At 35.6% G+C, this 16,487-nt stretch overlaps 1 protein-coding gene across 4 annotated transcripts in view; it reads right to left on the bottom strand.

Annotated features, from left to right (window-relative positions):
- LOC143222619 (uncharacterized) overlaps nt 1–12,423 on the bottom strand; it is a 36,431-nt gene extending 24,008 nt beyond the window's left edge. For 3 of the 4 annotated variants that reach the window (XM_076449323.1, XM_076449324.1, XM_076449326.1), the window contains exons 1-4: nt 12,244–12,379; nt 6,758–7,848; nt 3,117–3,589; nt 480–608 (exon numbers count right to left, since the gene is read on the bottom strand). In XM_076449323.1, coding sequence (XP_076305438.1) covers nt 480–608; nt 3,117–3,589; nt 6,758–7,001 — 846 coding nt within the window. In that variant the 5' untranslated portion in view covers nt 7,002–7,848; nt 12,244–12,379. Of the gene's footprint in view, nt 1–479; nt 609–3,116; nt 3,590–6,757; nt 7,849–12,243 lie in introns of all 4 variants that reach the window. The other variant, XM_076449325.1, reaches the window with a different exon arrangement.
- Nucleotides 12,424–16,487: the final 4,064 nt, after the last annotated feature.

Raw genomic sequence — 16,487 nt, 5'->3', positions numbered from 1 at the left:
AGTGGGATTGACCGTCACATTATAACGCCCCAACGGCTGAAAGGGCGAGGATGTTTGGCGCGACCGGGATTCAAACCCGCGACCCTCGGATTACGAGTCGAACCCTTAACCCACCCGACCATGTCGGGCACATATAAAAGTGACTTTACTTAGATGAAAAATCAAATGCAAAAAAAAATAAAAAAGCAAAATTATTAGCACGTGCAAATATTTAATTGCAACAAACTATGGAATAAATATGTTGTATATAAAGTACGTTGTATATAAAATTCGAAACATTATTTTTACTCATCACGATGAATGAAGAAACAGAAATCATGAAGAAATCATGAAGAAATTTCTCTAAAAATTTATTTTGCTGAATAATCATATTTTGTAAATATAAAGTTTTATACGAAGTTTTAAACATTTTTATACGTTACTTTTTGTTATTGTTTTCTTCTTAGATTACATAACATGGCCTTAAACACAAATCATACCAAGATAACAGCAAGCACGCAAACACCAGCGACAGACATCACCGTGATGACTCTCCTGTTTCCTGGTGACAAAGGTTTTGTATAAGGTCTCTCGTCCTTGGTTCTAAATTCGACCTGTATACTGTATACCTGAATAGATAATGAAAACGTAAGTAAGAATAGACTTTGTAAGTTATGCTGGCTATGCTAAATATAGTCCTAAGCTATACAGAAATGTAAAATGTACTGCTGTGTTAAAGATACACATAAAATCACACTTTTTTTTTCAGTGAGAAAAACATTGACTTTGGGACTCTCCTATAATGTGTTAACCATTAGTCACTTATTACACATTTTATTTCTTATTTACTTCTAAAATTATTAACACTTCTTTTTTTTTACACGCTGCAGTCTTAATTACACCTAAAAGGAATTACCAAACACCTCCTAGTGTTTAAGTTGTTAATTACAAATAAAACTGTTGAACACTTCTTATTAATCACATTCTGCACTCTTTAATTAAACCTTAAACGTATCAACCACTTTTCTTCCTTCACATACCGTAGCTACAAATGAAAGTTAATTGTTTTGTTTTGAAATTCGCTCAGAGCTACACGAGGGCCATCTGCGCTAGCCGTCCCTAATTTTGCAGTGTAAGACTAGAGGGTTGTTGTTGTTTTGAATTAATCACAAAGCTACACAATGGGCTATCTGTGCTCTGCCCACCACGGGTATCAAAACCCGGATTTTAAAATTGTAAGTCCGCAGACATACCGCTGAGCCACTGAGGGGCAAGACTAGAGGGAAGACAACTAGTCATCACCATCCACCACCAACTCTTTGTCTACTCTTTTAAAATCGAATAGTGGGATTGACTATCACATTAAGTATACCGTCGTTAACTTAGACACATTTGATTTTCATTATCCGTGAATTTGTTTTGGTTAGGTCGTCGACCAGAATGGTGTAAATCTAAGAAAAAACTGAACTAGTATAACCTTGAAGATAAGATTAAACAGAATTGTTAATATCAAAGTCTAACATTTTCTGAACATCAGTCACTCGCACCGTTACAACTACAATCTTTATAAAAAACAGAGCACACAATGGTCGATAGAAATTATTCAAATCGGGTTTCGATATCCATGGTGGGCAGAGCATTACCCATTGTGTAACTTTGTTCTTAATGCAAACACACAAATTAAGTATAATTTGTTCTGGACAACAAATGTCCAGCCTTTAAAATAAATATCATGCAAGTACAAACAATCTGACAAATTTCATAGGTTGTGTTACAAAAACATTTATAATTTGTATTTGTTTCAGTAACTAAACGTTCATCCAGTGTTATGTTAACAGCATTTACACATTTCACTGGGTTATAATACTTAAGAAAAATTAAATTTAAAGACACTTGTAACTGTTATTTGTTTCAATAACTGATGTAATGTGACAAAATTTTACACAATTTACTCTATTTAATATAATCCGAGGGTCGCGGGCTCGAGTCTCCATCACACCAAACATACTCGCCCTTTCAGGCGTGGGAGCGTTATAATGTAACATTCAATCCCACTATTCGTTGGTAAAAGAGTAGATCAAGAGTTGGCGGTGGGTGGTGATGACTAGCTGCCTTCCCTCTAGTCTTACACTGCTAAATTTGGGACGGGTAGAGCATAAATAGCACATTGTGTAGTTTTGTGCTTAATTCCAAACAAACAAAACTTATAAATTTTCCTTAGCATTTCTAAATTGATAAAATGTCAAGTCCCTTTATATCAAACATTATCAAATAGTCTACAGAAAAATTTAAAAGAAATCACAGTTTGTCGGTTTCCATTTTTTTCACCTCGCTTTTGTATACAACGATGTACCACAGCTCGATTAATGCTGTTCTTAGCTACGGTAAAGGCTTAGTAAAATTGTAGCATGCGAGAAAATAGGGTCGTTTAAGACGTAAGAAGAAGAGCTTTTGATTTGTTTAATTTCTCGCAAATTTATTCGAAAGCTATTTGAGATAACTGTCCCTAAACTGTAAAACAAGAGGGAAAACAACTAATTAACACCACCCACTGACAAATTTTGGTCTATTATAATCAAATAGTGGGACTGACCATCACATTATAACGCCCTCACGGCTGAAAGGGCAATTATGTTTGTGAGAGAATTCAAGCCAGAGATTCATATACTTCAAGTAGAGCACCCTTTCCACTAGACTATATCAGGCATAGGTTTTGTTTGAATTTCGCGTAAAGCTACTCGAGGGCTATTTGTGCTAGCCATCCCTAATTTAGCAGTGTAAGACTACAGGGAAGACAGCTAGTCATCATCACCCACCACCAACTCTTGGGCTACTCTTTTATCAAAGAATAGTGGGACTGTTTGATGTGACGGGGATTCGAACCCGCAACCCTCGGATTACGAGGCGATTGCCTTAACTACTTGGCTATGTCGGGCCGTCAGGCATAGGAATATAAGATTTAAAATTGTTATTTTAACGTATATTCTAGAATAACTCTAAAAAATGGGTTGTTTGTTGTTCTTTTTTTTTGCTTTGAAACTGCCAGCTCTGTTACGACACTGTAGTGTGTCTCAGCACATACTATGAATGCACTATTATATAACATGGCAAAAATAAAAATATACATATTCACCTACTTTTCTGTCGTATATGGTGTTCTTGACATCGTTAGCACCAGACTTCAAGAGGGCGCCACATGTTTCCGTCAAATTGAAGTCGTAATGTCCATTTTTATTTAATAGAAATAAACTGATTTGTATAAAGCGACCTTCGCCGTCTCGAAAAGTAGTGAAGTTATTTTTCTTGTCAAACACAGCTCGACAGTCTCCAAGAATGTCAAAAAACACAATCTGGTTGAATTCTACTGAAACTCCCTTTTTTGAGATTAAATCAGCGATTTCCTTACGAATAAATTCTTTTCCGGTACAGAATTCAGACCAGTCCGTTCCCAGCTTTAAGGAAATATAAGCAAATTTAAATGGAATGAAATATTGAGGACTTGTCTTGATTGGTCCAGCTGCTGCTAATGTTTCTTCTCTTCCAGTCTTTGTTGTCATGGAAACATTTATTGGTTTTACTTGAATAGCTTCTCCAATGCTCTTGTTGGTAGCTGTGTACTCGCAAAAGATCAAAACTTTAAAGCTAAAAATAGGTCTGAGTTACTTAGTAGGTTACGTTATAATGGTCAAGAACAAATATTTCAATTCTATACTGACTATGACGCTATTTACTAATAAATACAACAAATGCAAAGAACTGAAGTGTATAAACTGATTATAGTACTGCTTAATTTCAATATCAATGTGCAACAATTTAAAATAAAAGCCCAGCCTTTACAGGAATTGTGACGATATTTGTTCCTACACGTCATACAACCAGCTCAACATTTAAACTAACTAGCTAGTTTTAGAAACAACTAATACTCCTTTTAGCAGAGGAGTGGATATCCGACGAAAACGACATGAGGTTATCACTTCTGACACAAAGCATGAATATGTCATAAAACAATAAGGTTTATGATATGCTGATGTCAAAATATTAAGGAAGAAAGTTGTCAGGGTAAGACCGTCTGCTTAAATTGAAAGTGATGCATAAGTGATCCGAGAATACGTTTGTATTTCAAAACTGTATCATCACTGTGGTTTGTTTGTGGGTTGTTTTTTTTAATTTCGCGCATAGCTACACAAGGGCTATCTGCGCTAGCCGACCCTGATTTAGCAGTGTAAGTATAGAGGGAAGGCAGCTAGTCATCACTACCCTCAGCCAACTTTTGGGCTACTCTTTTACAAAGAATAGTGTAATTGACCGTCACATTAAAACGACCCATGGCTGAAACGCGAGCATGTTTACTGTGATGGGGATTCGAACCCGCGACCCTCAGATTACGGGTTGAGCGCCCTACCCGCCTGGCCATGCCAGGGCCCATCATTACTTTGGTACTGGGTATCATTACATGCATATTTATATCACATGTTATTGAAGTGTGATAAATGATATTGTAATAATGAGACAAATGCACTTGCTTATTTCTTCTATGAAGTCCTCCAGTGAGTCAGGGATATGTTTACGGTCTTACAACGCTAAAATCTAGGATTCGATTCTCCTCAGATAGCCCATTTTATAGTATTGCACTAAAGCAATAACAACATTCCTTCTATGAAAAGGCCCGGCATGGCCAGATGGGTTAAGGTGGGTTAATCTGAGGATCGCGGGTTCGAATCCCCGTCACACCAAATATGCTCCACCTTTCACCCGTGGGGACATTATAAAGTGACAGTCAATCCCACTATTCGTTTTTTGTTTGTTTGTTTGGAATTTCGCACAAATAGCCCTCTTGTAGCTTTGCGCAAAATTCAAAAACAAACAAACAAACCTTTTATGAAATGAAACAAAAATCCCGTGAAAAATAATACTGTTTAAATTGTAGAAAAATCTCAGATTAAATACAATTTTAAAATTATATCTTTCTACATGACTAAATCAAGTTGATATTTAGGCAATTTCGGGTTAAATAACATTGTCATGATGCACTTATACATGACGTTGTAACTGAAAAAGGTGTGTTTTGTTCTTTGGAGCAACTTTGGTTTACAAAAATGGTCATGTTTTAAGTAGAAAACTCAATTTTAAGATCCCCCGCTACACTACAAGTGAAAATGAGAGAAAATATTAGTATTTTCAATTAAAAGGACAATATAATATTAGCGTTATTAAAACGTTATAGCACAAATTACTTAGTGAAATTCAACTATTTCACTCATTACTAGACTACAAACGCACAGAGAGACACCAAGGTGCATAGTGGGAAGATGGCTGGATATTCTTTAGCCCTTGTCTTCCGGCCCTAATGCCCTAAAAGTGTCATTTTTCTCATTTATAAAAATTGGTAACAACAATTATAAAAGATTCTCCTGTTTCCACGGCTTATCTTTCTTGCTCTGAGTGATAAAGAGGAAAATGTTTCAGTTTTAAAATTAATAGCAAACAAGAACTCGTAGTTCTTTACGGTAATAAAGTAATAACTATTATATGCTGTTAAGTTTTATAAGCAAGAATTCGCTATTTCGTTTTACATTTTAAGTGTTTATGAGACCAAATGAATTGGAATAAAAAAGATATGTTTGTTTTATGGCTTTTTTACCCTGTGTGTACCAAAAGCAATCACAGTTTTCATAGTCTTCTCTAACCCTCCACAAAACGAAAAAAAAAACGTTTGCCTTGAGATGCTTGAAAATTACCCTTTTAGTATCTTCTGCACGTCATTGCAGAGAAGTTCAATGAAGAAAAGCATTACGTCACTGCTTTGTAAATGATAACAACCTTCAAACATAGTACCAATTTTTAAGGTACTTAAACATTCAGAAAATATCAAATTGTGTACAAAAATTAGTATATTTCGTAAGCAACTTTCGTAACAATCTATACTCAGTAACTTTTACCCTTTGGACACGTTAATGTAACGGGTGATAAGTTTCACACCTTAACACTTTTGATCTCTATTTAATTTGCTTTAAGTGTAAAGCTACACAATTGGTTATCTTCACTATGCCAAGCATGGGTATAGGGCCACTTTCTTTTGTTTTTGGTGTTACAAGCCTGAAAGCTTACATCTGACCCATCGGCAGAAATGTTGACATTGACAATTACTAGACTGATCTAAAATCTAATTTCATAGTTTATGATATAAAACTTATACGAGTATGCATTTTGGAATTATTAGATTGCATTTAATAAAACTCAGTATATTGGTTTAGTATTAAGTGCAAAATTGGTTACATTTTATTTCTCCAGTTAAAAGCATCACTAAATAACATTTTGGTTACCAATTTATATCTCTTGTAATGTTCAACAGATGGCGCACCGACAATTACTTTAAAATGAAAGCAGTGAATAAATGGCACCATCAACCAGTGTAGTAGTATCGACGTAGTGGGAGAAAATTTCTAATTAGCTCAATTGATCCTAAAATTTATATAATTCGAATTCAGTTCGACCCATTATTTATTGAGTACTCTATGCAAAACTATGCAGTAGATAATCTTAAGAGTCTATATCATTGTTACTTTTTACTTTGAAAACTTCTGAACTCTTAGGCATGCGATATTTTTGTTGGTCTTTTTAACATAAAATAGCAAATCAACCCGAAGTAAAATCACGCATATGTATAGATAGATATACTAAATTTAATAACCTAAAATTATTTCGAGTCAAATGTTGAAAATCGGAATTATTCTGATAACTGCTTTAACCCCTAAATTTTGTACGTTTTTTTTCTTACCTTTTGTTATTAAAACTTTGTCTTCCTTTGTAAAAGGTGCTTCCATCGAGCTGTCTTTTTTACTTGAAAAAGAAGATGTATGCGATTTATTTCCAATGAGTGAAGTTTCTTTTGAAGTAACAGATTTTATTACTCTCTCTTGTGGAACTACAAAACTTGGTTTAATATCGTGAATCACAGACGACATAAAAACCCTGAAATGAGATGAACGATTAGCCCTATAAGAGTTAGCTAACAAGCTCATAAAGGAACTCTGTTTGGACGGAAATGGATGACTGTCTACAAGTTTTGTCTTTTCTTGTTTAGAGGCGAAATTATATGAGACATAATAGTGGTAGGACTTGATGTTTTTTTCAGTTTACTTGTTCTTGGAGTTTCTGTAGTAGAAGAAAGAGAACTAAATTTTGATAGGTCCTTACACAAGGTAGATAGTCCACCAAGAATACTTTTATTGAAAAGATTGTTATTGAAGAGAGAAGGCGAAACTACACCGTTCGTTATCTCTAACATTAAAGAAGTTTTCTCGTTATTTGACACCCTTTCGTCAGTAAACAATTCATTTATCATCGTTTCTGAATTTTCTTTGGTTGATTTTTTTCTTTTTGCTCGATTGCTGTTCAACGACGTCTTAGTTCTCAAATCGTGTACAGTTCTAAGTTCAGGCGTTGTTTTAGCACCAGTTGAAATGGGTAGAACAGGAGCAGAGTGAACAAAAGGAGAATTTTCCAAATACTTAGTGTTTGTCAAACGTTGTTTTTGTATTGGATCTGAATAAGTCAAATGAACATTATTTGATATTATAAAGTTAGAATCTTGCTGGATCCAAAAAGAAGAAGTCCTCCATATTTCAAAAGATGTAGATGTTCTTAAAGGTGTATCTTTTGCAGATGTAGTGTCTTTGGAGTTCGTATAGAATTCGTAACTTGGTTCAGGTATATATCTGGTGCTTGGAGCGTTGGGACTGTTAAACGACGGTTGGAGTGCTGAACTAACTTCTGGAGACACCGAGAACCTTTGCTGTGATCTCAAGTTTTCATCACTGTTTGGAATTATGTCCACTTCCTTTTTGGCAGATATCATTAAGAAAAAAACTGTTGATTCCAGAAAAAAATAAGTTTCAGGATAGATTTTAAACACGAGTTTGTAATAAAAACATAAATTTTTATTTCTAAAAGATGACATTTTGACTGTAGAATACTTTTTTTTTTATAATACTACTTAGAACAACTGAGTTATTAGTCTAACTGAGTTCTAGGTCTGGTAATTCTGCTGAGTAATGTAAAGCAGCATTTTACTTTAGTATTTGTCACTCTCAAAACTTTTTTTTTTCTGGATGAACGTGCCAGAATGGTAAACCGGTACCATTTAACGAAGCCCTGCATGAGCAGGTGGTTAAGGTTTTCGAGATGTAATCTGAGGGTCGCAGGTTCGAATCTCCATCGCACCAAACATGCTTGCCCTTTCAACCGTCGGGGTGTTATAATGTAATTTTAAATCCCACTATTCGTTGGTAAAAGAGTAGTCCAAGAGTTGGCGGGGGTGGTGATGACTAGCTGTCTTCTTTCTAGTCTTACACTGCTAAATTAGGGACGGCTAGCGCAGATAGCTCTCGTGTAGCTTTGCGCGGAATTCAGAACAAACCAAACCAAGCCTACCGAGTGATCAATGCTGAAATTAAATGTTTCAAATGTTTATTTATATTGTTAATACAGCAGGTATGTACAAGAACGGTTGTGTAAACCTTATTGCTTTTTCTCCTTGTAATCATTGCTGTACATGCAACTTGTTTTATAAACATATCTATTTGTACAATATTAGTAACATATACGTTGTATTATCCTGGAAAAAATTTAACTGGAACAGGTTTATGATATACATATGTCATCATTATGCAAGCTCTTTTAACAATATTTATGAATATTGCATAAAACTCTAAAGTAAAATGTTGAAGGCAAACATGCATTTTGACTATCAACAAATATATGGCGTTTCAATGGTCAGAACTCCGTTATTCCTTTTCCTGGACCTCGGCCCTCATAACAAGAAAACGTATACAGACTTAGTTACGTAGTTTGTGGTAGATGTTTTAAAATAACTAGCAACTGTTTTATATCATTAATGAAACTGGAATGTTATTATTACAGAAACTATCATTACTTACAAATACCAATAGATATTTAATTTTAATTAATAAATTATTTATGAATTATTGGAGAAATCGTTTGCCCCTCGCTAGTACAACGGTAAGTCTACGGATTTACGACACTAAAATCAGGGGTTCGATTCTCCTCGGTGGGCTCAGCAGATAGTCCGATGTGGCTTTGCTATAAGAAAAAACACACACAGAAATCGTTACAGTTAAACCTATTTCTAGCAGTATACTAATGTTCTGACGTCAGAGTCGGACTGTTCCACTTTGCAAATTCCTGTACCTACCTTTTGACGGACGAGATTATGCACCAACGCTAATAGTCAATTATGAGTTATCAGAAAGTAAAACCTAATTATCTTAGAAAGCATGAAGAAAATATGACGTAGATGCCTTGTCTATTCTCTGATTCGCTACTTGTGATGCAGCAGGCAATTTTCGCCGAATTTACAGCTCACCAGTGGTGCTTAAAAGAGTGAACCAAATGAATAAGGTAAGCTTTACACACTAATGGAATGCAAGCATCTTGCTTGGTTTTGATGTATAGCTTTTTATTTAAAACAATTTGTTGGTGTTTCCTAAAATCAAACCCGAATGAAAGTTATGAGAAAAGCGATCTCAAATCTTAACTGTAATTAAATACATAACAGCGGACAGTGGCGCTCATAGCCTTCCAGTAACTTTGTGCGAAATGTAACTAACAACAACATAATAATGACTTTACAAAAAAAACTAATCACCTCAAAAAATGACAACTCGATTCCAAGTACAACTGTATTGTATTGAAAACCACGTAAAAAAAAACGCAACTTTGTATGAATTGATATTTTAGACTGACCTTCTACTCGCGACCTCAAAAGAATAATGTTTCTTAGTGTTGTAGCGGGAAACAATATGAACAGCCTATCATACAAGGTGTCAGAAGAATCGGAAACCATAGAATGAATTTTACAAAATTTTTTCACACGCTATTCTTGTAATTCGAAACATGTTTGTATTAACAGTAGGATTATTTCAATCTTTGACAGCGCCATAATCAGTCACGTATCTGAAATTAAGAAAAAACTGCAAATCACTTATATTTCCAGACTTTTGGGGCATCCCGTATAACATCAGTTATTTCTGGAACAAAATATTACATAATTCCGACACTAGGGGTCAGTGAGTTCTGCATTACTTACCCCATTTCTCATACATGATTTAAAAAATAATACTTTTATATTTAGTTAATATTGAAATAATTAAATTCAAGGCCCGACTAATACATGTACAGCATTAATGACTACTGATGCTATTAGAATGTAAGCAGTGGCTCATAAACATCATTTGTGGTTTGTCATGAATTTCACGTGAATCTACACGAGGGCTATCTGCGTTATCCGTCCCTAATTTAGAAGTGAAAAACTAAAGGAAAGGCAGCTAGTCACCAGAGCTCACCGTGCTACAAGAGAGCTATCTGCGCTAGCCGTCTTTAATTTAGAAGTGAAAGACTAGAGGAAAGGCAGCTAGTCACCAGAGCTCACCGTGCTACAAGAGAGCTATCTGCGCTAGCCGTCTCTAATTTGGCAGTGAAGAACTAGAGAGAAGGTAGTTGACCATCACTTTGTTGGGCTACTCCTTTACCAACGCGTGACCCTCAGTCGAGCTCTCTAACCCTCTGACCATGCCGAGCCCAAGTCATTTGTCTATACAAGCGTAAGTATTGTAATTTTTATGTTATTAGGTGTTTTTTGTAACATTAACCTCTCTTCTCGAGCTTAATAACTAACTTATAAACAAGGTAAATATCAGTTTCTGTAACATTCAGTTTACTACAGGTTTGCTTACACCTGTGTCACCTTACCCATCTCTACAATATTTGTAATATTATGAACAAATTACATCGTTTTCATAAATAAAAAATATGCAGCAGAGAATTCCACGTTTACTAGTAAATCTGGTCAAACTCCCACCTGTATGCGAACTCGACTGCTATTAATATACTGAACAGACTAGTATGTTAAGTGTTAGTTAGATTTTAGCGGCTCTGAAGCTACATCTAAAACAATATCACAGAAAGTTATGCAAAACATTCATTAAATTTGTAAGTTATACTTTCTTTCACTTAAACTAATATGTGGTATCGAAAAACACTAAATATATCAGCTATAGTGCTACTCACTTAGGTTTGGTTCGGTTTATTATGAATTTCACGCAAAACTACACGAGGGCTATCTGCGCTAGCCGTCCCTAATTGAGCAGTGTAAGACAAGAGGGAAAGCAGCTAGTCATCACCACCCGCCGCCAAATCTTTTACCAACGAATAGTGGGATTGACCGTCACATTATAACGCCCCCACAGTTGAAAGGACGAGCATGTTTGGTGCGACGGGGATTCGAACCCTCGACCCTCAGATTACGAATCAAGTGCCTTAACCACCTGGCCATGCTAGGTCCTACTCACTTAGGACAAACTACTACATAATATTGTTTATATTTGGGATAGCCAAAAAGAGAACAAAATACATATTTGATTGTTACTACATGGTATTGCATTCGTTATTTATAGGATAAGCTAAGAAATCCTAAAATATAATACTTGTTATATCTGAGACAAACGAAAGTACGTTACAATAGGTTATTGACATTTTTATGACAAGTTCATGACCCAAAAACAGAGAATACACTACTAGCTATTTAACGGTCACTATGGTGATAGGCATTACGTCACTAATTTATTCTGAGATACAGCACCAAAATATTGTACATCATTGGTTACTTATTCGACAAGTTAAGTGCACTTGCTGTATAGTATTGGTTATTTTTAGACAATTCAAAAAAACTGTGGCCCTACATGGTCAAGCGGTTTGGGAGCTCAACTCTCAATCTGAGGGTCAGGGGTTTAAATCCGTCACACCAAACGTGCTTGTCCTTTCATCCGTGGGGGCGTTATAAAGTTACGATCAATCCCACTATTTGCTGATAAAAAGAGTACCCATGTGTTGGCGGTGGTTGGTGCTGCCTTCCTTCTAGTCTTACACTGCTAAATTCTGGACAACTAGCGGAGATCTCCCTCCTGTAGCTTTGCGCGAAATTCAAAAAGCTTTTTTATGTTAGTGGTTATTTTCCAAAACAAGTTACTATATACGAAAGGTTATTTCTTGGACAAGTAAAAAAAATCTACTATGAATTATCGGTCTTTTCCAGAAACGGGCAAAACAGTGCAGGGAAAATATTTTAGAAAGTTTCCATTACGTTTATCATTGGCAAGACTTACTCTTTACATATTGAACATTATTAAATTATCGAATTTACTTTGTCAATAAAATAATAATGGCAGCATACACACAGACACCTACCTGAAGCGTAAAAATAGAACCAAAACAAAAATCTTCCCCAGGTCTTTATGAACCAGTGAACGTAAGAAACGAGAAATGACATGCTGATTTCGAGTTCTTCCAGTTACTTCCCAAAACACGTTCCGAACGTGTGTATAGTAATGCTTTTCAATTGACTCGCCAGCTCAAACTAGTATTGTTTTTCCATGTAGCTGTGATTAGATTACAAAGAGAATCAGTATCAGATTCTAACAGAGAGAGCACATAATGGGATGTTTGTCATTTTTCAGTTATCAACATGCCCTTCCTTATCTTTATCAATACCGAGTTATTTACCACAAGACAATATATGGATATACCAAAATACAGTCGTAAAAGCTAGGTTCATAAAAATCTTCTATTTACATTTTTAATTTTGTTTTACTTTCTTAAAATTAATATTACATTAACAGACATAATCTCACATGACAAGGCCGAATCGGTTTAATCTAAAAAATTAGATTTTAAATGTTATTTATACATATATGTTTATTTCAAAAGCTGCTTTTACAGCATCTACTTTACATGTTATTGACAGTAAAAATTATAAATAACATTCACACTTTTATTCCCAGGAAATGTTAACTGGCAGTATTCTCTCAAGTTTTGCATACAGTATACGTTATTTCACAAACGTGCGTAATTCAAGCACGTGTGTTTACATTTTGTAAATACTAAACTGAAAGCTTTTAAAAAATTATATTCGACATTTTTAAATTTCCAAATACAGAAAGAAATATAGTAAAAGTTGTTTGTTTGTAATTTCGCGCAAAGCTACACGAGGGTTATCTGCGCTAGACGTCCATAATTTAGCAGTATAAAACTAGAGGAAACTTGCTCTTGGGCTACTCTTTTAGCAATGAATAATGGAATTGACCGTCACATTATAACTTCCCTACAGTTGAAAGGGCGATCATGTTTGGTGTGACAGAGATTCGAACTCCCGACTCTCGGATTAGAGCGCCCTAACCACCTGACCCATGCTGTTTCTGCTGAGCTACTTCAAATTATAACAAAATTCACGAGCAATTATATTCCAAATTAGAATGATTCATAAGCTCTGTGCTCATCATGGTAACATTTAACACTAACTTGGCAATCCAGTTTTCCTATATTTTAAAGTATACATTTCAAGCGTTAATAATTATATACAGTTCAATAACCTAAATATTTCACATAATAGTTTATTTCAATTGGTTTATTTTCTTATGAATAAATCTATTTAAAAGAGATTGTTATTTTTATCAGTTTCCGCACGTTATTTTTCTTCACTGAATGTTATGAACGCACAAGATTTTATATTCGAAACACCAAGTACAGCGCAATATACTTTTACAACAGCACTCCCACTTCTTATACTATCCAACCATCTTAAATGAATTTTACTGAAATGTTCTGAAGTTTTGGTACTATAATAGTGTTATATAATATTAGTGCTTAAAAAAAAATTGAACTATAATAAAATGCCGCCCAGTAGCAAAGCGGAATGTCTGTGGACTTACAACACTAGAAACTAGGTTTCGACAGAGCACAGTTTGTTTGTTTGTTTGTTTTGGAATTTCGCACAAAGCTACTCGAGGGCTATCTGTGCAAGCCATCCCTAATTTAGCAGTGTAAGACTAGAGGGAAGGCAGCCAGTCATCACCACCCACCGCCAACTCTTGGGCTACTCTTTTACTAACGAATAGTGGGATTGACCGTAACATTATAACGCCCCCCACTGCTGAAAGGGCGAGCATGTTTGGCGCGACCGGGATGCGAACCCGCGGCCCTCAGGTTACGAGTCGCACGCCTTAACGCGCTTGGCCATGCCGGGCCGACAGAGCACAGATAGCCCATTGTGTAATTTTGTGGTTAACCACAAACAGCCTATACTGAAAAAAAAAAATTCAATGTAAAATTCTGCACTATAATTCTTGTTTACCACCATGAGTTATTTTCTTTATCCCTCGAGAGAAATCCGATCTCATATTTTAACACTGTGAGGGTCTGCCACTTTAAGCTTTCATAAGTTGATAGCTTCTTTCTAGTGTCAGCATCGCTTCTTCTCGAAGCATCATTAATGGTCATAAAACACTTTTCAGAAGGAGTTTGTGGTACAAAAAATATTAATTGCAATGACCCTTGTTTTATTAAAGATAAACGAAAAAAACAACTAAAAGTTCATATAACGAATGGATTTTGTTCACTTAGTTTTTCAGTTACGCGCTTCGACAGATGTAATTTTAAAAACATTTACTTACCATTATGGAGAGGCATCTCTTAACGATGGCTGAAATTATACTACATGTAAAGACTTATGCATTCTGTAATTTTAGATTCCAGTTATTGACACTCCTGTCTATTACACTGGTTTATAAAGAATCAACAATACAACATCTTAATAACCGGATTGATAGAATAATATGTTTTTAATTCATTAATACTTTATTCACTGTAGAGATTTTAATGTTTCTATATTCTGAAGACTGTGAATTCTATACCGTTTTTGTATCTATATGTGCAAACTGGATCACCAAATAAAAAACATGAAGTTTTTCAGGGACTAAAAGTGATCTATAATGCGAGAAAAAAAAGATATAAGCTAATTTTACTTATAAATAATTGTATACCGTTATGGTAGATTGCCTTAAGTGAAAGGTGAGAGACCTTGTACTGATTGTCTTTAAGCAGTCATGTGAAGCCAAGTAGACAATTATGCCAACAGAGGACCTCATTTTTTATGCAGTATCGATATCCACCTAGATATATTAACATGTGGTTTATTCTGCCACAAGACTTCAAGAAACTTGATAATTTCTTACATAACATAAATCGAGTCTTTACAATAAACAATAGCCACCTATATTTGAGAAAATCACATACTTTCGTATATAGCGTGGCTGAAAACAAACATAAGTGAAGTGAAGTTAATTTACTTAATAAGTAAATATGTAAATATAAGTTAATAAGTTAGCTATGATACATTTTTGTAGTAATCGACATTTTTCAGTGAATGTTTTGTTTAAACAGTGAGTAGCCAGGTGTGATGGAAAAAACAAATAAAAAAAGCAGATATAGGTTATTAGTGTTCCTTTCAGCCCGGCATGGCCAGGTGGTTAAGGTACTCGCCTTTTCAGCCGTGGGAATGTTATGATGTGACAGTCAATCCCATTATTCATTGGTAAAAGAGTAGACCAAGAGTTGTTGGTGGGTGGTGATGACTAGCTTCCTTCCCTTTAGTCCAGTGGTTCTTAACCTGGGTTCAATCGAACCCCAAGGGTTCGGTAAGTTAGTCTCAGGGTTTGGCGGAGGTCAAGACACACACTGTGTGTGTGTCCGTTTCGTTCACCCCACTCGTATGATTCGTGACATCATGCTCCACTTGGCCATCATTAGCTGCGGCTGATCACGTCACATCACTTGGCCTTAATATCTGTGCTGCAAGGAACTTCGTGCGCTTAGCAGTCGACTTGTGACTGTAGTAATCGTGCGTCATTTGTGATTTTTTTCCTAATCTTTCAATCCCTTCATACTAACTGTGTAGAGTATAAACAGAAAGTGGTCGGACGAATACGTACAATATGAATTCACGTGTATAACGGAACACGATAGAAGTCACCATTCTCAATGCGTGATTTGCAATGCCAAGTTGAGCAATTCTAGTCTAGCACCGGCAAAACTAAGAGAACACTCCCTAAAGCTGCATCAAGATGGGAAATACAAGAACACAACGCTTGCTGAATTCAAGGTAAAGAGAGCCAGGTTCGATGAAAAGGCTACTTTGCCTGTTCTTGGCTTTGTACCCATCGACAAATCAATCCTCACAGCATCGTACGAAGTTGCGTACTTGATCGCAAAGCAGGGCAAACCACACACCATTGGTGAAGCACTCGTAAAACCAGCTACGTTGAAGATGGCGAATATCATGCTGGGAAAAGCTGCTGAAAATAAGTTATCCCAAATTCCTCTTTCAAATGACACCATCAGCAGCAGAATAGATGACATGAGCGATGACATCTTGGCTCAAGTAGTTGCAGATCTAATTTAAAGATCAGCAAAATGCAGCCTTCAACTCGACGAGACCATCAACGTTTCCAATCTAAGCCAGCTTGTTGTATTCGTGCGCTATGTGAAGAACGACGAGATAAAAAAGATTTTTTATTTTGTAAACCTCTTACAACAACAATTAAGGAAGCCGACGTGAAGAAACATGTGGATGACTTCTTAAGAGACAACGATCTTTC

Source organism: Tachypleus tridentatus, chromosome 8, assembly GCF_004210375.1.
Source record: "Tachypleus tridentatus isolate NWPU-2018 chromosome 8, ASM421037v1, whole genome shotgun sequence".
NCBI classification, from domain to species: domain Eukaryota; kingdom Metazoa; phylum Arthropoda; class Merostomata; order Xiphosura; family Limulidae; genus Tachypleus; species Tachypleus tridentatus.
Note: the sequence above shows the minus strand (reverse complement) of the source record. Positions and strands in the feature narration are given on the sequence as shown.